This window comes from Carettochelys insculpta, chromosome 4 (assembly GCF_033958435.1).
Source record: "Carettochelys insculpta isolate YL-2023 chromosome 4, ASM3395843v1, whole genome shotgun sequence".
Classification (NCBI taxonomy): domain Eukaryota; kingdom Metazoa; phylum Chordata; order Testudines; family Carettochelyidae; genus Carettochelys; species Carettochelys insculpta.
Window position 1 is genome coordinate 19,937,431 of NC_134140.1, and position 24,526 is coordinate 19,961,956.

Consider the following 24,526-nt stretch of genomic DNA (forward strand, 5'->3'; position numbering starts at 1 on the left):
AACTCTCTCACATTTTTACAATTTAATTGAACTGCTGTTTTCACTCTGCTATAGAGGGAACCACACCCACAATGCTGGTTCACATCTGAGTTACCAGAGTTACTCATGAGAGAAACAAACACTCCCATTCAAGCTAGCCAAGTAGTATATTAAGCAAAGATGGTACATCCAGGGCCAGTCAGTACTCTGTGTTGGGAGGCAGGTGTGGTTTATTGTACGCAAACGGCTAACCAAATAACCTGCACCAATTGTTAAGAGACAGACACACTACACACACCCCAGTGGTTGAGGATGAAAGGGCACAAAGATCAAAGGGGTGTATGAACAGCAGATGTATTGCAGTGAGCTGAAGTCAGTCACAGCAGGGAATGAATGGGCGGAGGAAGAGATCAGCCTAGAGAACAAAGTAGTGCAAAAACAGAGCACCACCACTCAAAGACATTTCAAATTAACTCCTTGCACTGCCGTCTGTGATACTGCAGGGGAAACATTTACATTCTCTTGCCAGGGAACATGCTGGACTTAGCGTCATCATCAGAAATAGCATTTAGCTTAGCTAGTACGAAACGGAGCTTGTTAATCATTCCCCTCTGTCATGATGCTATATGGTGCTGGTCTGGAAACTATATAAAATAAATTGATAGCGGCTTAACCGTCTAAGTAGGAAGTATGTCACTGAGCAGCCACGCAAGGAAGTAATGCAAAACAGAGAGCATATAACCAGGAATCCAGAAACACTGAAAAGCTTGTGATCTAATTTTACATACTAGAACGTACACAATGCAGTACTATTCCTCCTCCAAATGCTTCACAAACATTAGGTAACCTATTCTTCCACCACACCCACGCAACTGCTATTACTATCACCATTCTATAGATGGGGAAAGAAAGGTAAAGAGACGTATGAGATGCTAACAACTTAAAAAATTAAGCCACACCTTTATCTGAATCTTTACAAAGTAACAGACAAATACTATGACTGGAGGAGATTGGAGAAAAAGATTCTCACTTTCCCCACATTATTTAATTTGTGCATTTGACAGCACTTGCTATACAATTTCACTATGTTTTCATTTGTGTTTATTTTCATAGAGAGGAAAGCACCTTTGAAAAAAAATGATGTGATTATAAAATCATCAATATGGACAAGAGGGGACAGAAGGAAGTGTAGTACCTGAAACTAATTATATTGTGCTAGGTGCCATAGAAACACACACACTTTTTAAAATCAGACTAGATTTCAGAATTGATAGTGTGCGTTAAAGTGATTTACCCCTTGCCAGAAAGGCAGTCATGGATGGTATTACAGGTCCAGAGTTCTTGCCTCCTGGTCCTGTATTTGCACCACTAAATCACATCAGAAATCAGTGGAATGTATACTCCTCACATCACATGCACTTGAGCCTGTGTGTGAACTAAGCTAATTCACAGATATGTCAGCAGGTAAGCAGAATTTAGATTAGAGAAAATTTAAATATTGTATTAGAGGAAAAGAAACTACAGTATTGTGTAAGATGCTGCAAATGTTTTTATGTTTTCTCTACTTGAAAAATGTCATTACAGTGTTAACAGACAAAATATGCCCATACCATTAAAAGGCTTAAAGAAGTCCCTTACTATGTACTGATGAAGTCAAAACAAAGCTCAGGCTCTCTCTTTGATTTTAATCCCCAGTACAATTATACCCATTGCATCAAATGTCAAGACTGTGTCACAAAGCAGGAGCTTTGGAACAGAGCAGGACAAGAAACACTTCATGTTCAAGAAAGTGGGAAAGGCTAGGCCACACTAGCTGCATCTACACTACATTCCCCTTTTGAAAGGGGAATGCAAATGAGGCAGATTGAAAATGCAAATGAAACAATGATTTACAAATCTTCCACTTCATTTGCATAATCTTACATCATCACATTTTCGGAAAAGACTTTTTCAAAAGCAAAAGCAAAAACCGCCGTGTAGATGGGGTTCTTTTGAAAATAAACCCTGGTTTCAAAAGAAATCGTCTTCCTGAAACAAAAATAGGAAGAGTTCTTTAAAAAACGCGGTTCATTTTCGAAGGAACCCCATGTACCCAGCTAGTTTTGCTTTTGAAAAAGTCTCTTCTGAAAATACGATCATGATTGTGCAAATGAAGCATGAGATTTGCAAATCAGCACTTCATTTGCATTTTTGATCTCCCTCATTTGCATTCACCTTTCAAAAGGGGAATGTAGTGCAGATGTAGCCTCTCAGAAAACCATCTTTGAGCATAGTCCGTCAAGCTCTCAAATGGAACCCACAAGGAAAACACAGACCTCAGACACCATGGAGATTTACTGTGACAGAAGGACAACAACTGGGGAGAAGTTTTGTCTCAAGACAGAGTGAAGTGGAGGAGACTTGTAGATGACCAATGTGCCACTCAGAGTATAAGGGTTTAAGTCAAGTCACATCCATAAAGTGCTCTGTGGTTGCTTTATGAACTAAAAACTAGCATGTAAGAGACACGCAGAACACACAAAAAATAATACACGTTTGAAAGAGAAATGTACCCATTTTACAGCTTTGATTTCATGGCCTGGTTTGATCCGGCGCGTGTAGCCTCCCTGGATCACAGCCATTGTCATCCCAATAAAGAAAAGCATCTTGCCCTGCTGCATACTAGAGGGGTTAGAGAGGGGAAAACACAGGTTATACATGACTAACACTCGCACACAGTTTTCTGCTTAGATCTAGATTCCTATTTCTTAAATGAAGGTGATAAATATTTTAGGTGCCCACCTTGCAGTAAAGGCTCTTAACATTCAGCCAAAATTTATCACCACCTCAGTCAAAATAAAATAAAAATAAAATTTAGAGGTAGGTTGGATTGCTCAGAAATATAGAACTCTACACGTTAGCCTGTTGCTACCTAAGGCATTCCTAGGGCAGCCTGAGGCAAGGCATCCCAGGACATTACTGACCGAAAAAGCTTGCTGTTTGATGGCTTTCTTGTGACCTATGGGAAATGAGTTGTTGGTTTCCAGGTGACAAAGCGTTTCACATCTTAGAAACTAATGCCCATGTTGGCAGCCTCGGCAAAGAGGTCAAGGAAACTGAATAATTTACCCCTTGCAATTGTTAACAATTAAGTGGCCCCTGGAGATGAGACTAAAGGTATATTGGTGAAGAATCTTATACTACCACTACGCATTCTGTTCCACCTCTGTAGAAAATGCCCAATCGTTAATAGACCACTTAGAATTTTTAAATTGAAAAAATATAAATTTGGGCAAAACATAATTCCTGAACTATTTCTTTAAGTCCTCTCATATCACTATTGGCTACCAACGTATTTGGATAGTATCAATTCTTACCTACATAACTAGCTTGTCCTCCTGGCCAGTTCATTCAAGGATGTCATAACACAGTCATGATCATGGTCATAAGAGTGACATATCCAAACACCGGATAGTTATTATATCACTGAATGAATTGTGCAGAAGCAGCAGGCTTCCAGTAACATTAAAAGATCCTGGTAAATTACATTAGGGTGAGGGAAAGACAGATATAGAAAGAAGAGCCAGAAACAAAACCAAACTGTGATAAGGACTACACACAGGAGTAAATGCTGCAAGATCTGGTCCCAAGCTGGGACTCTTTCAACAAGCCAACAATTAAACGGCTTTAGAGAAGAGAATAATAATATGGAAGAGTATAACAGGCTTTTAATAAAGGAATTCAGACAACCAGAAGTTGCAATACATAAAGGGTTGCACACTGTATATGTAATACAGAACTCTGCTGAGCAAGTATAATCACATAGATAAACCCTATATCTAGTCTGCCTTATTTAAGCCTCAAGATATAAAAGCTCTTACAACCAGGCCAGTTAAGCACAAATTCACTGTACATTTTCCATTTGTTTTGATTCCGTCACTGTACATAATTTTTTCTTTAATTTTTTAATTAGAATTGCAAAGTATTCGCTCTCCTGATAGATGTGTCAATATTAACTATTTTTCCTGTCTTATAGAGAGAAAACTTGGAACATTAGAAATCAACTTAGAACAGAATGCAGTTTTGTGGCATTTTAATCCTTATTAAAATTTTCCCTTGAAAATGAGAAGGCTTGAGAGGTCTTCTGTGAAAACAGTGTACAAAGAAACATTAGAAAGTATACAACATATCTCTTAATAAGCAACACTGTACCTGCTGAACTGGAATCGCTGATGAGTGAGAAAACTCAGAGTGTATTCAAGACCGGAAAACAGAAAGAGATAAAAGAAATAAACCAGGCCCAGGACCTTGAGATTCTGAAGGTCTAAATTAAAAAAAGAAAGACAGTTTAAGTACCATTTAAAAAAAAAAAAGCAACATTAATACCACTTAAATCAAAAGGGGCCTGGAACTAATTTTCAATGCTAATTTTAAATACCCACAATGTCACACACCGAGCATGGCTGACAGTCACTGCAGGCCCTGGGGCAAGGTGGGAGAGGGGACCAAGTCATTCCCCCAGGAGGGGTGGGGCCTAGAGCAGTCAGCCCTTAGCACTGTCCGGACAACAGTGTTGGTCCCCCACATTCCTCACAGGGAGCAGCAGAGCAGCACTGCTGTGTCACTTCAAAGGGACCGGGGCAACTGTCTCCTTTGCCCCTCCCTGTCAGCGGGCCTACACATACCACAGATTAGACCAGGGGTCAGCAACCTTTCCAAGGCAGAGTGCTGAAATTTGACCTTTCGACCTCTACGTATGATCCACGTCCCGGTGACACTTTTTAAAGTCACTAATAGTCCTACTTACAACACCTGTGTTAATAAATAAATTCAGGCACAGAGCTTTACTGTTTAGAGGGTGGTTAGTAGCGTTAGCCGGTCTTTTGTTAATCCACAAGCGGCACGGCTTTGAGCGAGCTCCCAGCGCATGGGGGAGGAGGAGCTGGGTTGAGCTCCTGCCACACATGCTGGTGAAAATCAGCTCACATGACACTCTTGGCACCCATTTTTGTGTTGCTGACCCCTGGATTAGACTCTGGCCCCACTTTTGTGACTAGAGCATAGAGTAAGTATACACTATTGTGCTACGCTGGTGCGGATGCACTGCTTTTTTGTGTATATGCTATGCGGACAGGAGAGCACTCCCCCATCGGAATAATTACTCCACCTCTGCATGATGGAAGAGCATCTCCCACTGATGTAGTTCAGTGTGGGCACCACTCTAAATCAATGTAACATCCATTTGACCAGGTGGGTCTTGTTTTTACACTTCTGAGCAACACAAGTTACATCACAATAATGGTAATGTAGACCAGCCTTAAGGGATTAAAGTGAAAAATAACCCAGAACATGCAAGGAGGAGAACACTCAATCATATTACTAAGGGTCTCTTCCTAATGAAAGGAAGCCAGGAGGTAAAGACGACTGTTCCACTACCCAACATCAAGCCTTCAACCCTTTCTTCCTGTAACATCTCTCTTTTAGAGGGTGAATATGGGTGCATATGCTGTTGGTCTGCCTCTTGGGCATTAGTTACAGAAAATGCATGAGGTTTTTGACAGGTTTTGGAGAAGGAGGTGTCCTATATTTTACAGAACTAGCTGGAGATGGGTTTATACTACACCCATAAGAAGAAAATGGTTTTTCTACCATTACAGTAGCTGGAAAGTCAGATTAACTCACTGGTATGACTGACAAATTCCAAACACCTTTACCCAGCCAAAGCCTGTGTCCCCAGACTTTGAGAGGGGAAGTTTGAAATCAAATTTCCCATCTGAAGTTAGAGAAGAATGCATAGGGCACAAGCCCTGACTTCTTGGTTTCCTAGGGGGGCTCCAGCCCTTTCCACTGCTCTCTCCACTCTTCCCCAAACCTGTCCATGAGCTGGGTCAAACAGCTGTTTGGTAGAGCCCCCAACTGGCCAATGGGTGGCAGCACGACCACCAAATAGCTATGACGGGTGGGTGCTGAGCACCCATATTTCCCCCCCCCCCAATCATTGCTCCAGCCCCAGAGCATCCATGGAATCAGTGTTCATGCCTCAGGATCCTCATTTCCAGCCTGGCAGTGTGGAATCAAGGTTCAAGGTTCTCTCTAGGTCATTTAATTTTCTGTGCTGTACCTACAGGTGCCATCAGTCCTCACCCAGAATGGAGAAGGAACACTGGAAAGGAGAGAGATTCCAGATCCCTGACATTAAATCTCAAAGCCATCCCATGAAAATAGCAAAGTCCTTGCAACTTGGGTAAATAGTTAATGTGGGTGAAAGGTTGGGATGACTGGGGAAGTTGCTTCTGAAATGCCCAAAATAAAGGGAGAAAATGTATATAGAAATTACCCCCCACATCAGAGGAATCCATACAGCATAATGTGGGAAACCAAACAGCACTTACTCTCCCTTGAAGGTGAGTCCTTCCCCCTGGTGAGGGCAGAGAACTGAAACAAAGCCAGTGGACTGAGCAAGTCAATCCCTGCTTGAAATCCAGACATCATGGAGGATACCTAAGGAGAAGGAGAAAGAGTTGTGGCTAGCTTGCATGAACTAGAGGAGGATGAATTAGGATCAGGGGTTTGCATTGCCGCTGTCAACAATCCAAATGTTTTTAATGCATGTAAATGTGCTTCAGGACTGGCCCTTGGTACCCAAAAAGCAGAACAACTCCAACAAAACCCTCACACATGCCAACTTTCCCAAGAGAGAGAATGCAAGGGTGGGGGAAGTTGTTTGCTCTTTGCCTCTAAGCAGACTTGACACCATGCGCCACAAGAACAAATGTTCCTCACACACAGGTACACACACACACTCTGCAATCAGCTAATGGCATGTCTACCAGAGGCACACCTACAAACAAGGGGTTTGTGTGTAGTTTTACCCAAGCACTTACAGATTGTGATTTTCACCATTGGTTAGTTTATATTCATTTCACCCTGATACATGTAATGGGTTAAATAAAAATAACCAGCTGATAACAGCATTTCCCCTCTTTTTCTTCACTTCTACTAGTTGTGTGATTAAGAATGGACAAGACAAATGCTCCTCTGTTCCATTGACCAATCTTCACTTCCAAGATGTCCAAAAGGGCTCCACCCACCTCATATAGACATATATTGTTATTTGTTTGTATTGCAATAGCACCAAGAGACCCCAGCAAAAATCCAGTCCCATAGGGCTACTGAAATACATGCAATATGTGCAACTGGATACATGGTCTGAACCACACAAACAACCCAATGTGTTGCATATAAGTGACTGCTGTATTGTTCATATTTCCAGCCCTTTTAACGATCCACTGCCACCTACAGGGAAACCATGATGGAAAAAAGTCCTTTCTAGAGACACTGTGCTAATAGGTAGAGCCTTGCATCTCTGCAGATATCTGCTTCATATCCATGGCTATCTGCAGATAGTGGAATGCATAGTGGAACAGATACCCATGCAGGGCTATTCCCCGCCTTCCCCCACAATCCCTCCCACCCAGCTACCAGGCAGAAGTTGGGGGACGGGCACCAGGAAAGGCCCATGCACTGCCATGAGGGAAAGGATGCAAGAAGCTCTGTCCTAAAACTTCCTGCAGGTGGGGCTGAGTGCTGGCCCTACCCAGCTCCTTTTCCCCCTTCCTGCCTGGTAAGCATTGGCCTGTGAAGCCCTGGCCCCCGAGTCCCTGCTACTCCTAACCCCCAGTCTCTGCTGCCCTTCATCCCCAGTCCCTGCATTCATGCTGCCTGCCTCTTCCCTGTAGGACCTCGCCCATTCCTCACTTATGTGCTCCCCTCCTTCCCTCCAGATGATTTGTTGTGCGGATGCAAGTAATATCTGGCTTACGGATTCAATGAGGAGCTGAGACTGCCAGAAGCGGATCCACATTTCTGTGTCCACGCAGGACTCTAATAATATGGTCTGTGTTTCTTATCTGCTAATTTTGAAGGCTTCAACTGCCTTTGTGCTAATGCTTCTTCACCTTAGCCACAGCCTTCTGTGATCCCACAATAGATTGCTCTAGATCAATGACTGTCTCACTATCAAAGGATTCAGATTTAAAAGTCCAAGTGGGGAGAATTAGAGAAACTATTAAATATACAAAGCCGCTGTCTCTAACTGCAGTGGCTTCTTTGAGGCATCAAGGCAAGACTCAATTATAATTTCACCAGGCAAGCATGGGAAGCCAGCAGGTGGATTGACATGCCTTGTGTAATACTACAGATACCCTTTATATCTTCAAAGCACTGTACTCTTATATTAGCCCTCTGAGGTTATCATACCCATACTGAGATAGGAAAAACCACAACTGCTACCATCACCAGAAATTTAAGGCCACATTTTCAGAAGTAGCACTTATTCAGTGCACACTCTGAAACCCACAGGGACTGATTTTAAGAGTGGGATACCGACATTAACTCCAAATTGTGCACGGCACTGAACAGCTTAGAGCATGTCAGTGGCAATGCTGACACTAGAACTCTAGTGCCCCTCGCTCCCAGACGTGTGATCGGTTCAGGAAACTATGCTGACTCTGAGTAGAGTCCTGAGGCTGCTGGCACACACAGGCTAGATTAGAACACGGAAGGAAGTTCCTCTTAAATGCCAGGCAAACATTCTGAAGCAATATGAATTTCATCCTGCTTCAAGTACCCTCCAGGAGGTTCTCCTGTACATGAATGATAACAATTCTCAATTTCTTGATATCACGAGCTGTACATATGCTGCCATATTAAACACACCCCAAGTATTTTTCCAGGACAGTTTTACAGCTGTAATGGTGCTGTAGACAAGGGATCTACTTTATATGAAGGATCATTTCTGGATGGCAACTGTTATGGGGCAGGTATGCAGTCCCATTTAAAAAAACAAACAGGCAGTTCTGCTCTTTTTTTCCAATCTGTGCCTTTGTTGTACTAATAAACATCTGTTTACTTCACTGCATTATGAGACTAAACATGTCACTTCTTCAGAAGTCTGCAAAATAATTAATTCTACATCTTGTATGCATGGCAGCCTTCATCACCAGCTCAACACAACTGAGCTGTGAGATCACCTTTAAATTTCAATACAGCTACTATAATTCATGCGCCACTTGGAAAATTCTGTTCTGCCAGCTTCCAACTTCTCACAGCATCTGTATGGGATATGCAGGTGTGTGGGACCCCTTTCAGTCTGGATGGGGAAGAGGGAGAGATGCTTAATCTTACTGGAGAACCACTTTAAAACATTTTATTTTTACCTCTCCATTCTCAGACAAACTAGAAAAAGGAAGAAATTTGTCATCTTTGACTTTATGACTTGTGTAAACACTTCAGGGCTGGGAGGATCTCCTATGTGTTTGTATAGCATCTAGCACAATAGGCCCTGTGTTTTATAGCTGATTCTGTAACATTATAATAGTAATATTGTGTTAATTAACAGCAGCAAGACAATGTGAGGTAACAAAAAACTGTAGAATGTTCTACTGACACCAAAAACAATGGGAGGTCTCTCTCTAAAGTTTATCTGATTGCCACTGTGCTGATCAAAAGTGGGCTTGCCCAAATTACAACAAAGTTCCACTGCACTCCTAGCTAACACAAACTAGTTTAATCAGAAAAACTCCCAAAAGAATCAAAAAGCGAGGACAAAGAAGCACACACAGACCTATTTTGTCCCCACACTAATATAATTTACTGCTGCATAGGAGTTCGAAAACAAATGGGAACTACCACAACATAGTACATTTCACAGCAATTCCCTACCATGATTTTTTTTGGTCACTAGAACTAAGAAAAGAGAGTGCATTACCCTAACAGACTGCCATAAAACGTAAAAGGAATAGTTTGAATTTTTAAAAGTAAATTGATAGGGAAAAAAAAGTGCTGAAACCCTTAACTAGGATTTCAGACCACAAGGTGCATGAAAGAGCAATTAAAAAAAAAAAAAATCACAGTGGGAGAATAAATTAACAACTATTTCATATGACACACCCTCCTGGAATCCCTTAGTAAGGGAAGGTCTAAAGCTTTTGCCATGGCTGGAATAAAACAAGCAAACTTGCCCAAATAATTCTAAGTGTCCAATGACAAAAGACAGAGCGTTCCTCATTCTACAAGTGCTGCATAAATACAAGATGGCTGTGTCTACACAGGCACATATCTTCGAAACAGCCATATTCTGAAGATTACTAATGAGGCTCTGAATTGAATATTCAGCACCTCATTAGCATTAGGATGCTTCCGGCCACGGTGCTTCAAAAGCGCTGCTTTCGAAAGTGTGCAGCTCCGCACGGCTACACAGGGGTCCTTTTCGAAAGGAATTCATGCTATTTTTAGTCTCATATAGTGGTTAGGCACTAAAATGACGAGCACATTATAAATATTGATGGACAATTAGAAAGAGATTCCCAGACATCTACTGATAGACGTATTCTGATTATTTTAGACTAGAGAAACAACTTAGCTTTGGCTAACTGGAGAAATTACATCAAACAAATGTCAGTGTATTTTCTTGATTAAGTTAGAATGCAGTAATCTGCAATTCTCAAATTTAGATTGGCCCAGCTCAAGTTGATAAAGTATTTCAAGGCTTACCTAGTGGCCCCATCAGTCTACAAAGAATGTGAAGTTTAACATGCCTGTTGTAAAAGGCCTCTGTTCAGACCAGTGCAATGCAGTAACTCCTGTGACTTTCTGTAAGCTCTGCAACAGTCATTTCCTGTATAACCCTTAAGCTTTGTAACAGTCATGTTCTATATAGTTATACTTTGTTTCATGAGTTTGTTTTGTAGCACCTGCTAGGTTTATGTTACGTATTAACCAGACACCCTGGACCTGCTATGCCTTGGCTTCCTTGGCTGTCCCTGTGCAAATCTTCACCTGCATGAGTTTGCCTGTGTAAGTGTATGAGTACAAGAAGGTATGAGTGTGTGTGGCTGTGAGCTTGAAAGCCAGGTCCCCTTTTTCTTTAATCCAATACAGGTTGCACCTCTCAAATCGGGTACTCTCTCACTTGGCGCCATCCCTCATCTGGCAGGATCAGGGATGTTGCCAGATGAGAAACTAACGGGCAGGTGCAGGAGTCCTAGTGCAGCTGTGAACTCTGCTTGCGCTGCAGCAGTGGGGCTCAGGAGGCTCCCACAAGGACAGGACCTGGAGCACCTGCCTGCCCCACCGGCTGGAACCTGGAGCCCCCTGCAGCAGTGGGAGCAGGACACCGTGGCTGGGTCAGAAGTCAGAGCTCCTCCCTGCCCTGCAGCAGCAGGGACTTGGAGGCTGCTGTGGGCTGGGATCTGGAGCCCACACCTGCCCTGCAGCAGTGGGGACTGGAATGCTGCTGAGGGCTGGGAGGTGGAGCCCCCTGCTTGTCCTGCAGCAGCGGAGGTGGGACACTGCCATTGGGTTGGGAGCCAGAACCCTCCTTGCCCTGCAGAAGCCTCCCAGCCCCCACTGCTGCATGGCCAGGAGCTGAAGCCCCCATCTACAACACAGGGCTGGGATCTGGAGCTCCCCGCATGCCCTGTTTCATGGGAGCTTGTGTGAAGGAGCTGGCTGACACTCTGTGGCAGCCCGTGGGAGTCTGGACTGTCCACAATGCCTTGTCCAGCATATTCTCTTGTTGGTCCCAACCATGCCAGACAAGGAGGTGCAACCTGTAGTGGCATGTAATAAAATACATATGAGTGTAACCCTGGTGTGGTCTCTAGTAAAACAGGGTAACAATCCCCAGCAGAAACTCAGTGGTAAATATCTCTAAGTATTTCTGATGCACCGCAGTAGCTAGAACATGAATGCTTATCATAACTGCTACTTTCTGTAACCACCAACTTCAGGGTTTAACCTCTACTATAAGGACTGAGACAAACCCGTGAATCATCAAGTTCCCGAGAGCTTACGCCCTCCCTGCACCTCACCCGCTATTTCTGAAGTTTCAATAATTCGGAGATCCCATTCTTGACTGTAGAAAATATGGACTTTCAGGCCCATTCTCAGAATATTTTACCCGTTTCTCTTTGGGGAGTGTCTCCGGAAGGAAGAAGAAGATGAAAATTAAATCAGCAACAGCAAACACGAGGGCAACCAACGCTGACTGAACATAGAAGACTTCTTTCCCTGTCTCCATGGCAAGGTAAGCTCCAATCATAGGACCCACAGTAAATCCCAGAGAGAAAGCAACACCAATCATGGCCTGTTGAGATACAGTAAACCCACAGTTTTAGACACAGTTTTATTCATGACCAGAAGTTGTTTTTTATGAAACTCGATAACTGTTTGTTCTGTCATACTCTGACAGAAACCAAACTGTTGTACCAAATGCTGACACAACATCAAGAGTTATGCAAGTAATGGAATTAAGCATCTTTTGATCCCAGATCAGTGAGACAGTTCTAAACATCCACGAAGCAAATGCCAAAAAGCTCTGCAACCACCTCAAGGAAAGGGGCAAGTGTGTGTTCAACAGCAATAGCTGGCAAGACAGAGATACCCACAACATGACTAGGCAGAAAACAGCATAAGCCACCATTCCATAAGTAGCCATGCCACTTTTCAGCATGGTAAAGGGCCTTCAGGGATCATTTCCACTATTAAGGCCTCTTTGAAATAAAGGAGGAGAATCATCTACTCATTCAGCTCAGGACTTCTACACCCAAAGCAGATCAAAGACCATTTAGCCCCAGGATGTACTTTAGGCTTTTAAAGCTGCTCAGAGTAGGATGGTATCAGTACATCATATGTACCACCATGGTGGCAATTATGTTGTTTATCATCTCCTTTGGCTCTTTTGTTATTCCCAGCTACTGACCAATGCCAATTAGGTAAAGGTGAGCAAGTTTGGGCCAGGGCTGGCAGTGTCTATGAAAAAACCTTGATGGTGCAGGAAGTAGTAACAATGCCTCATTAGGTAGCTGTCCTCCAGATCAATATTAAATTAGGGCATCAAATGATGTTGTAACACGGGAGGAAGGAGGTTAAACACTGTGCTGATTTATATCCTATACCAGAACAATGGGAATTAGCACATAATTCAGTCCAGTGCTGTTAAGAGATATTAAAAATTAAAACCTAAGGCCTGACTGCTTGCTATCTGAGTACAGGAGTTCTACCCCTGTTCACAACTTACTTCAACTGGCCTGAGAACAGCCTCTTAGCATTTCTGCTTCAAGTGCACAGTGTGCAAAATAAAAATAGCACTCCTGAGTTACCTACCACCCAGGAGACTAGTGAGGGTTACTGTATGGGAAGTGCTTTGAAAGTGAAAAATCACTGAATCAGCACTTATTGTTGAATGTAAAGATCAGATATTTTCCCCCAATGTAATTTAGCCAAGATATAGAGATTACAATATTCTACCAAAAATTCATTCCATAATTTCAGTGAGAGAAACTATTAGTACATTCCTCTAATGTAACATTGAGCCACCGCTATAATGCTATACAAATACTGCTTTCCATTCCAGGGGTAACTGCATTTCATCGGTGGGTGAAATGACTGGTTTAAAAAAAAAAAAAAAAAAAAAAATTGGTAAATCAATTTGTAATTGCTTTGGCACTGGGTACCTAAAGCCAAACATTTAAATCCATATTATAGGCACTTGCACAGGTGGTATGATTTTACATCTTGAATACACTGAAGGGAACAAAACATACTCATCTTTGATGAAAAATTAGCAAGAAATCCCATATGTATAAACAGAGAGATAGCCATCTTAGTCTGTATTCTATCGAAAAAATAACAGACATAAAAACCCTCCTAACTCACAAACCTGTCAGCCAGCACTTTAATGGAGTGAGACATTCTGTTAATGACCTGAAAGACTGTGTTTTACTGAAAAGGAACTTTTAACAGTCATTTACAGAGGGAGTCCTCAGAACTGTCATTTATATTCAAATTCAACACATTAACACGTGGTTTGAACCGGGACAGCAATTACCTGGCCCATTAATAAGGACTCTTTTACATACTTTTTTATCTAACTCTTAACTTCCTCACTCCACACCTGCTTCTTGCCACCCCTATGCTCTTCTGATTTGCCAACCTTAATAACAATTTTTCTGATTTGTCAACCTTGATAACAATTTTTGGACCTATGTGCTTTATATATTGAGTCTGTTCTGGTATGGCTATGATCTGAAGAAGTGGGTCTGTCCCACAAAAGCGCATCACCTAATAAATTATTTTGTTAGTCTTTAAAGTGCTACCTGACTGTTTTTTAGTTTTCATATGTATAGACAACATTTGTAACTCACCATGCCTTTACTCCTAGCTTTTGGATAGTGCAGGTCAGCAATTATAGCAGTGGCAAGACTGACATTCCCTTTACTTATACCACCTAGGATTCTGGAGAGAAGAAAAATACCAAAACTCCTAGAGATAGCCCATAGTGCATATGAGGTTATCAAACCCACCTGCAGGGAAAAGAGGAGATTTCTCTTACACAACACAGTAAAAATCAGCATTATTTTAGGATTGTCGTCTAGCTAAACTAATGTTTGAATAACAAAGTTGACATCTGCTCCATTAGTCATGAAACAACTAATATTTTCCTGAATAAACTGGCAATTGACTAGACACTTACTGAACGTCAGACAGTAAAAGTCCAGTAGGAATCCATCAGTAATCACTCCACTATTAGGCTTCCTCCTAACACAATGTATGCCTGATGCAAAATATATTCCTTTTATGCACTGAAATGTGTTTAGAATACCCATGTATTGCTTGCTCCATTTAGTTTACAAGACAATCACTAAAATGGTTTCCAGCATAATTGAAACGTTTAAATAAAATTTGCAACCCAGATAAATTCTAAGAAAAAACAGATTAAAAAAAATCCACTGATCTGAAAGTCAGTGTTAGCCCTCAGTTTTGGTGAATAACACCTGAACCCAGACCTGCTTAACATATTTATCTGCAAAGACTTGTGTATGTCATCTGCTGCTGAGATTCCTTATGCATGTACCTAACTGCACTTTATGACACCTATCATCAGATATTTAAACTTGTGGCAGCTATCATAGACAGAAACTGATTCATTAATACAATAAATAAATATGTTGCTCCTCTGTTAAGTGCTTTTCTCTCAAAGATCCCAAAGTTCAGGAGCTGAGGCTACATATTATTAGCGTATTATCCTATTATATAGATGGAGAATTTGGGGACACAAAAATTAAGTCCAACATTATCCAACTAGGTGACTAAAGCCAAACACCTAAGTCCATCCAAAGGCACTTATCCAGATGGTATGATTTAGCATGTCAGAATTTCAGTGGTATTGAGAGGCTTAAAAGATACAACTAAGTGCTTTTGAAAATCTCACTAGGTGCCTATCTGCACCTTTAGGTACCCAGGTTTCTTTTAAAATCTAGCCCTATGTACCTAACCTTAGGCACTCAAGTTTCACCACAGTGACTTGGCAAGGTGAGGCAGCAGAAGTTAGAACTAGTACCACTGGCCTCTCTCCATACTTGTAATTTATGCTAATTCTAGTCATGCTACCAGACATACCACTGTCAACAACATGATCGGCCTTCTTCCCAAGCAGTCAGACGCAGCTCCGGTCAGAGGAGAGGAAAAAAACTGCAGGATGGAAAAGATGGAGCCAATCAGACCTAGAAAAAATTGATCGTTAGACTTCATCATGAGATTCACTGCCTTAGTTTTTAAAAACCAGGGCAGCTTAAGTGCTTAAGGCCTATTGCTTAATTACGGACCTTAAATAATCCCGACTCAAACACCTATAAAACATATATAATTATGTCAGACTGTGGCCATGAACAGCAGGTATCTCCCTAGACTGTAAACACCCCCAAAATATTGAGGCCAGAATTTAACTGGGTTTTGAAGGGAAAGGGAAATGCAGACAAACCAGAACATATGAGACTTATGGGGGAAAGAGGATGTGTCAGTAAAATGCAAATTCTCTGATATTTTCTGTGTCCAATTGCAAACTCTTCCAGTTCACGTGGAGAAAATAGGATTTAACAGCCAATATAACACGCAGTTCTTTCTAGTAGTGTTTTTGATTAACAGAAGTTGGATGGTTCAGATTTAATTAGCTTATTACTATGATTCATCTCCTTGGTATCAAAGGGGGCACTGAGACTCATCAGTGTAGGTGAGGCCCTCACAGAAATAGCAGTGAGGTTACATATCTCAAGAGGTTCCTCGAAACCTACATTCTGTCGCTGTGATCTTGAGTTCTTCTCTTTTCTTGGTATTGCTACCTCAGTGCCCTTGTTAACTTGCAAGTCTTCGTGACAAACTGCCAAGAAAATGCATTGTTGTCACAGTTTGCTTCTTTAAAGTAGAGAGATGGATAGATGTCTTACTTAGATCGCCTATCATGACTGAAAAATGCACAGAGGCCAGAGTAAAATTCTGTACCCACTGAACGATAAAAGGGTTAAACACCCATCAACTTCAAGAGAGTCAGGATTTCACCTTTGGATATTGGGGAGGAGAATAATTGCTTTGTGGTTGCTCAATGACAAAAAAGCAAAAAATAAAACAAAACAAAAGCCATTCATGCTTAACAGCTTTAGGTCACAATTGACATAAGGTTGTTTCTCATTTAGATGGACATGATTATTATTATTAGCATCATAGAAGTTCACAGTTGCTCCTTCATTTCGGTTGCGCTAGGGGCTGTATAACCATATAATAAAAAGATTATCCCTATCCTGCAGAGGTTAGAATCAAAGTATGAGACAAAACACAACAGGCTGATACAGGCAGATGCACAACGGAAGAATGAAGCGACAGAGACAATTACTTTGCAGTGATAAGAAGGGGCCACAACAGACGGCTGCCAACTTCAGATACTCATTTGCTGTGGCATTGGTGCAGAACTACAGATGACTGACAGACACAGAGATGCCTCTTTCTTGTTACCTCTGTCTCAAAGGGGGAAGGGAGGAAGGAAGAAGGGGAGAAAAGCTGCTCCCCTGTTAGCCGGTGGCGGCTGTGTTGCAGTAACAAAAGGGTTAACAAAATGGTTAGGCTCAGAGCTTAACTAGTTACAAGTTTATTTAAGCTACAGTTATAAGCATGCAGTTACAAAAGGCTATTGTTTACTTCTTATATGCTAGCAAAGTACAGGTGTTAACAAGTTAGGTTACAATCCAATACAAAGATATCTGTTACCATCTAACACAATGATATCTTGGCACAATGACATCTAGTTACAGAGCTCTAATTCTTTAGCTGTGCACAAAAAAAGTCAGAGACCTAGCATGGGTGTATCTTACCCTCTCTGCGTCTCTCGATACCAGCGTAGCCAAGCCGGATCGGTCACTCAATTCCGCGGAAAGAAGAATACGAGGTTGGGCGTCCCCAGTTGTGGACCTCGGGAGGCAATCACCTGACCCGACCAGCAGAAAGTTGGTTGAATGCACTCAAAGTTAGAGTTCTGCTGGACCCATCTTTTATACCCCTTTTGGGTTATGTATTCTCTTTCTTATCTATGGTGCCAGATCATACTGGTCTGTCTTTGTGACACCAGTTTGTTACAAGGGCATTTCTACTTAGTTTGCACTTGTAAGACAAGAGATAAGCAATTTAGGAGTACAGGACATTCTTTTGTGCGGGCGGGGCACGTCCCCTTCTGGGTGATTGTGTGTGTGCGCATCATATTGATCAATGCCAGCTGGGGTGATTTCTGAGGGTCCCCCCCCCCTCATGTTGACAGTCTGGCCTGTTAGCCTTCTAGCTGTACTTTGTGCTTCTCAGGGTCACGATAAGCTAGCATATCTGGGCCTCAATGAGGGCATCAAAGACTGTGCTGTCAGCAGCCGTTTCCGTGCCCTGTGTGCTCCTCAGTGGGGGGGAGGGCAACGAGCAAGCTGGCTTGTAAGGGGGAGACTTTGTCTGGCTACATCCCCTTCTCAACCAGAACCCTGAAATTTTCACTCTTGTCTCTCGGGTATAAGAAGTATGAAGCACCAGTGAAGGGTAACGTAATACAGATGGTACAGCTTAAACCACAACACCACGGTCTATGCCAAGAGCACAAACTTGATTGTTTACACACCAGACCCAAGACACAGGCCTTTTACCTTCTCCTACTCACCATCAGAAACTCTGAATTAGCCTTTCTGAGGCCTTGGCTCACTGCTTTGCTGCCAGAAATGGAGGAACTGGAGAAGACTCAGTCACAACAGAAAAGTCCTGGTGGCAACAAATAGCACCACACACTGCAGAACAGCTGTGTTAGCTCTTCCATAGGCACTGCAATGTGGCTGCTTGCTGAGTTACAAACAGAGACTGGCTCACATGGCTTACAAGGAGAGGCTGAGGGATTTGGGCTTACTTAGTCTACAGAAGAGAAGAGTGAGGGGAATTTGAGAGCAGCCTTCAAGTATGTGAAGGGGGGTTTCCAAAGAGGATGGAGAGAAGCTGTTCTCAGTAGTGACAGCTAATAGAACAAGAAGCAATTGTCTCAAGTTGCAGTGGGAGAGATCTAGGTTGAATATTAGGAAAAACTCTTTCACTGGGAGGGTGGTGAAGCTCTGGAATGGGTTACCTAGGGAGGTGTAGAAACTCCTTCCCTAGAGGTCTTTAAGTCCTGGCTTGACAAAGCCCTGACTGGGACAATTTCACTGGGACTGGTCCTCCTTTCATTGGAGACTTGGACTCAATGACCTCATGGAGGTCTCTTCCAACCCTATGGGTCAATGATTCTATGAGAGGTATAGGGGCTGACTTCCCCTCTAGCCAGCATGGGGGGAATGGGTTCTCAGCCACCACTCCCCTGCCCCAAGACCCCACATTCCACTCCTTACTCCAAGTTTCTGCCTCATCTCTGCCCTTGCCTCTGCCCCAGCCCCGCCTCTTTCCCCCAAGTGCATTGTGTCCCTTCTCCTACCCCATCCACCCAGAGCGGCCCGAACACCATGAAACAGATGTTTTGCAGCAGGCAGGAGGCACTGGGAGGAGTTGGTCAAAAGGATCGCTGGAGGGGTGAGGGGCAGGAGGGAGAACTTGGCTGCTGGTGGGTGATGAGCACTGACTAATTTTTCCCCATCCATGCTTCAGCCCCAGAGCACCCACAGAGTCAGTGCCTATGTGGAGACGCTTAATTTTACTTGTCACTCAATGCTGATTTGCCTAGGGAAGCTCAGAGCTGAAGCAGTAATGCAGGCCTGGCCTAGGAAGCATTACTGAGTAGTAGGTTGAACTGCTTGTCTGACTAGTCAGCATTATGAGAGTCACACAAGCAGTACCATTTACCCAATATTTATAATCTGCTTCTCTCGCGTACTTCTAGGGCATCTTTTACTCTGGTATCTAAGCCCCAATCTAATAATGGTGATAGACACTTACAAGCTGTTCATAAATAAAATCATTAACACAGACAGGATCCTGAAAACAACCTGAGACTGCAGTTCCTTTCATACCTCCAAACAGGACATTGTTGTACTTCCTCTCCAAAGGCACTCCCACCACTGCAGCAAACCAGTCCACACCATGCTGCAGTGATAGATAGAAACCATCCTAGAAAAAAAGAGAGTCCTATAGTGAATGACACTGAGAGAACAAACCTGCTCTTGCAGGCTCTGGCATTATTTGTAAAAATGCAGCATTGCGTCATATCCCAAAGACCACTTTAGATAACTTCCTTCCCCCGTGTGTGTGTACAAGACATATGTCTGATGGATCAGACTAGCCACAGATATACTGACCCTGCTGTTGACCTCTCCTCTCTCTCTCTCTCAAAAATCTCTTGCATGGTGACAGACAGACTCCCACAGGCTGGTGCTGGGTTCTGAAGCATGAATGGGATGCAAAGTCCATGTGCTGGCTCCCAGCATCCTGTGCCTCCCTAGACAGCAAGGTCAAGGTGGCTCCACTGCAGGTAGAGCCCTGAGCAACCAGACAGTAGGGGTAACGGTTGCCCCATCATGCCATACAGAAACATATGACCAGAACATACAGCAGAAGATGGTGAATAAATGCTACAGAATTAGGCAAAAACTCCAACACTCACTAAGTGTAGATTTTATCCATAATAGAGCCTAAATCTGAGTTACAAATGCCTCTTCCATCCCAGCCAGTTCTTCTACATCCCTGTTAGAGTCCCGAGACACTCCCTCTTTGTCCTCCCCATTGCACGCACTGTAGGAAGTGTGTCTTGACCACCAGCCTCTGTCCCTCACATCTTTACACAGGGACACCTGGGGACAGAAGCAGATGAGTCTAAGAGCAGGCAGGATCCCCAACTCCCTAACAATCCCTCTCCCTGCAAGAAAAAAAATCAGCTCCCCCAACCCTGTTCCATACTTCTCCCACCCATACACAAATGATTCATGCCAGTGTCTTCCCAGTAGTTATCTTCCTCTCCTTCAGCTCCTCCATTACTCCTAACTCCCTCAAGCTTTTGCACTGCTTCTGAGGGGTGCAGGAAATACCTTTCTGTACTGTAGTTTAAATGAGTTACTCAAATGTATAAAACATGCCTGTAAAGAATCTTATTTGTCAAAAACAAAACAAAACACACATTTCCTAGATCTTTTTTGTCATCTGTACTAGAGGTTTGTTGCAGTACTTTGAAATAAACTCCCAAAATAATTTAAACTGGCATGATTATACTGTGTTATTTTGACAAATAAAACAAACAATTTTAAAATACTGTTCACACAATTTTAATTTTTGGGCAGAATTTCCCCCAGGAGCAAAATACCAAAGACACATGAATTGACACTCTCAGCACAGATATTGAGCGGAGACCTCAGCCTGAAAACAGAGTACAGATACAGAGGATAAGTGTGCGGTTCTGAAAGAGGTGGGTTCTCCACTGGGACTGACTAAAGAAGTCAGAGAGAGAGATGGAAAATGGAGTTCGCTACAGCTTGGATGATGAATTCCTCTGGCTGGATCAGAATTAGATATGCTTTAATGTCTCCATATTAACCTAAGGACTCCCAATACTCTGTTCCAGTTCACACTTACACTGTTTAGAAAACAGAGATTAGGTACCACCGCAAATCCTTGCAAAGGTGCATTAGTCCCTGAAAATTGTACTTGTCTATTTTAGTTGCACTCCCTGGGTGCAGCTCACAGTGTAAAGCAGGAGTGCTATAGCCCACGGGCAATGGTCTAGGAGGCTGTGATGCTTTCTCTGAAGGCAAAATGGCTCTCCTTGGGGTCTGCCATGCTAAACGAGTTCTTCCAGGAAGCTGTTTAAAAGCTGGGGTGCAGCACAGATCCTGTAGGTCTGTGACATGTTTCCTCATGACTCTGTCAATAAGGGTATTAGTTTTTGACAGATATAGACTGTCCAGCCATAGATGGCTTCCAGAGCTCATGAATCCTGCCATTGGAGTGAGGGCACAGGAAACTTTGGAGGTCCCCAGTTTACACAAACACGACCAAAGCTGATGTGGGCTCATGGGGCTGATGTGTGCTACCTCAGGAGCATGACGACAGGCATTTTGCTAGATGTATCCAGATGTTCATAGCTCCATCAGTTGCTTTCTCTTGATCTGCTCTGAGGAAGACCCAGTAGCTGGGACCTCTCCCTCCAGCTGATTTGAAGTGTGTGAGACTTGGGCAGTAGAGGCATATGTCCCACCTCCGCCCAAGCAGCTCAGAGTAAGAGGGCAGACACAGGACAAGAAAAGGCAGTTAGAGTCGGGGAGAGAGATAGGGTACGTCTACACTAGATCTTAAAGTCGACCCTAGATACACAATTCAGAACTGATATACGTATACCGGACTTATCTGGCCATCCTCAGTGAGCGAGAAACTCTCCCCTCGACCTCCCTCACTCCTCAGGAGAATAAGGAGGACAGGGGTTGACAGTGTAGGCACATGAAATCAAACCCCAGAAGACCAATCTGACTGGATCAATTTCCCTGTAGGTGTAAATGTACGCATAGAAGAAGAGGGCATAAGGCAGTGAGAGAATGAGAAGGTAGGGCTATCTCAGAGAGCTAGCTTTGTGTACTGGTTTAATCAGAAGCATCTATTTACTCATAAAACTGATTGCCAACAAAGAATTCAATACTCAGTTACAATCTATTTGCTAGCACTGGTAACTGAGTAGTTATGCAAACAGATCTGACCATCCAGAAAGAGAGGAGAATACATCTGAGAGACAGGAAGTCAGTCAGACAGCCCACAAGAGATGTATGAGCAGCAATGGTACCACTGCTCGATGGGCTTGTGTTCTAAAGGTCACTTAATACTGAGTTAATAAGAAAAAGAAAAGCTCCTTCTACCTTACAGAGCCTGGGAGACAGTTTAGGCCTCCTCTCTCCCATAGCCAAGACAAAGTAGAAATTACAGACCCTGTTACCAGGAGACAGGAGTTCACACATCACGGAGCTTCCTCTCAGCTAGCTGAGCCACAAGCAGCAAAAAGCCCAGCATTAGGGGAAACCTCTCAACTGACCACTCATCACTGGAGACCACCGGACAACAGCCACAGGTAAGTACATGAACAAAGAGCAGGGCAAATGCAAGACAATTACAAGAAAGAGACATTCACTAATCTCTGGATTTCCCCAAACATGGACACCTCATCTCCACTCAGTGACAAAGGTGAGATATTTCTTACTAGGCAGAGCAAAGCAAATCAATCTAAGTACACTTAAGACTTGGGGGTGAGGTTTATTCCGCAACATGCTTTTGAGCAGTGTCGGGGAACAGGTAACCCTGACATCCCCTCCCTCTGCATCTCATTCTTCAAAGCACCTTGTGCTCAGACTATATTTTCATCAGGGAGAACTTAGGTCTTACTTACATCATTCTTGCTGTAATACTCGAGGATTGAAGGAAGGAGTGGCAAAATAAGAGTGAATCCTAGTAGGTCTATAAGGAGTGCCAGGAAGACAATGGTGATCACCCGACTGGAACCATCTTCAGCCTCTGACTTGCCTTTTTTGGGACAACTACTTTCCTCAGTCCTCATGGCCATGTTCTCAGGCACCACTTGTCTGAAACAGCATAAGAGAACAGCATTCACTCTGAGGCATTTCAGACATTGCTGATTCATTCTTACTCCATTTCCCCAAGTGCAACCTTATAGCAATTATTATACTAGAGTCATTGTTCACTAGGGGGACTGACTGTTTGGCAAAACAGAACAGGTCCTTAGCCTCCCAATTCCTGGTCCTTAATCACTCTGCTTCTTTGCTTTTGTAAAAGCAATAACTACTCTCCAAGGGAAAACTTGAAGCGCCCACCACAGTCATTCCCAGCTAAATGAATCTGTGTCTTAATGGGATATGTGAGTGCTAAGTGATAGCATCACCAACTATAAATCTTGCATGTTTAAATGCAAACAATTTTCTGGATTTACTAATTCTGCACAAATGCTTTCAATCCAGCACTAAAGTGTAATCAGGAAATGAGAATGTCTCCGGAGGCAGGTGTGTAATAGCAAATAACACAGTAATGCAGGAGTAAAATTAGAAGGGCTAAGGCACAAAATGAGCTCCAACTAGCTACAGGCATAAAGGGTAACAAGAAGGCCTTTTACAAATATATTAGAAACAAGAGGAAGACCAAGGACAGGGTAGGGCCATTGCTCAGTGAGGAGGGAGAAGCAGTAATGGGGAACTTGGAAATGGCAGAGATGCTTAATGACTTCTTTGTTTCGGTCTTCACAGAGAAGTCTGAAGGAATGCCTGACATAGAGAATGCTGGTAGAAAAGGGGTAGAGTTAGTTTTTGAAATAAAAAAAGAACAAGTTAAAAACCATTTGGAAAAATTAGATGTCTGCAAGTCACCAGGGCCTGATGAAATGCATCCTAGAATCCTCAAGTTGCTGATAGAAGAGGTAGCTGAGCCGTTAGCTCTCATTTTTGGAAAGTCATGGGAGACAGGAGAGATTCCAGAAGACTGGAAGAGGGCAAATATAGTGCCCATCTACAAAAAGGGGAATAAGAACAACCCAGGAAATTACAGGCCAGTAAGCTTAACTTCTGTGCCAGGAAAGATAATGGAGCAGGTAGTTAAGGAAGTCATCTGCAAGCACTTGGAAGGTAGTAAAGTGATAGGGAACAGCCAGCATGGTTTTGTAAAAAACAAATCATGTCAAACCAACCTGATAGCGTTTTTTGACACGATAACGAGACTCGTAGATAAGGGAGAAGCAGTGGATGTGGTATACCTAGACTTTACTAAAGCATTTGATACGGTCTCGCATAATATTCTTATCGACAAACTAGGCAAGTCCAACTTAAATCACGCTGCAATAAGGTGGGTGCATAACTGGCTGGCTAATCGCACCCACAGAGTAGTTGTTAATGGTGCTCAATCCAGCTAGAAAAGCATAACAAGTGGGGTTCCGCAGGGGTCTGTTCTGGGACCAGTTCTGTTCAATATTTTCATTAATGATTTGGATATTGGCATAGAAAGTACGCTTATTAAGTTTGCAGATGATACCAAGCTGGGAGGGGTTGCAACTACCTTGGAGGATAGGGTCATAATTCAGAATGATCTAGATAAATTAGAGAAATGGTCTGAAGTAAACAGGATGAAGTTTAATAAAGATAAATGTAAGGTGCTGCACTTAGGAAGGAATAATCTGTTTCACACATACAGAATGGGAAAAGACTGTCTAGGAAGGAGCACAGCAGAAAGGGACCTAGGCGTTCTAGTAGATCAC

General features: G+C 42.9%; 1 protein-coding gene across 9 annotated transcripts in view; it reads right to left on the reverse strand.

Annotated features, from left to right (window-relative positions):
- Nucleotides 1-24,526, reverse strand: part of MFSD10 (major facilitator superfamily domain containing 10) — a 46,768-nt gene that overhangs the window by 15,655 nt on the left and 6,587 nt on the right. For 4 of the 9 annotated variants that reach the window (XR_012645323.1, XR_012645324.1, XM_074992385.1 and 1 more), the window contains exons 2-10: nt 22,658-22,850; nt 19,311-19,407; nt 17,163-17,275; nt 15,421-15,492; nt 14,166-14,324; nt 11,921-12,106; nt 6,351-6,459; nt 4,171-4,282; nt 2,532-2,640 (exon numbers count right to left, since the gene is read on the reverse strand). Coding sequence is in view for 7 of the 9 variants with exons in the window: in XM_074992385.1 (XP_074848486.1) it covers nt 2,532-2,640; nt 4,171-4,282; nt 6,351-6,459; nt 11,921-12,106; nt 14,166-14,324; nt 15,421-15,492; nt 17,163-17,275; nt 19,311-19,407; nt 22,658-22,831 (1,131 nt within the window). In the remaining 2 variants the exon portion in view is untranslated. Of the gene's footprint in view, nt 1-2,531; nt 2,641-4,170; nt 4,283-6,350; nt 6,460-11,920; nt 12,107-14,165; nt 14,325-15,420; nt 15,525-16,091; nt 16,178-17,162; nt 17,276-19,310; nt 19,408-19,595; nt 19,667-19,900; nt 20,088-22,657; nt 22,851-24,526 lie in introns of those variants that run through there. The other 5 variants (XM_074992387.1, XM_074992391.1, XM_074992388.1 and 2 more) reach the window with 5 other exon arrangements.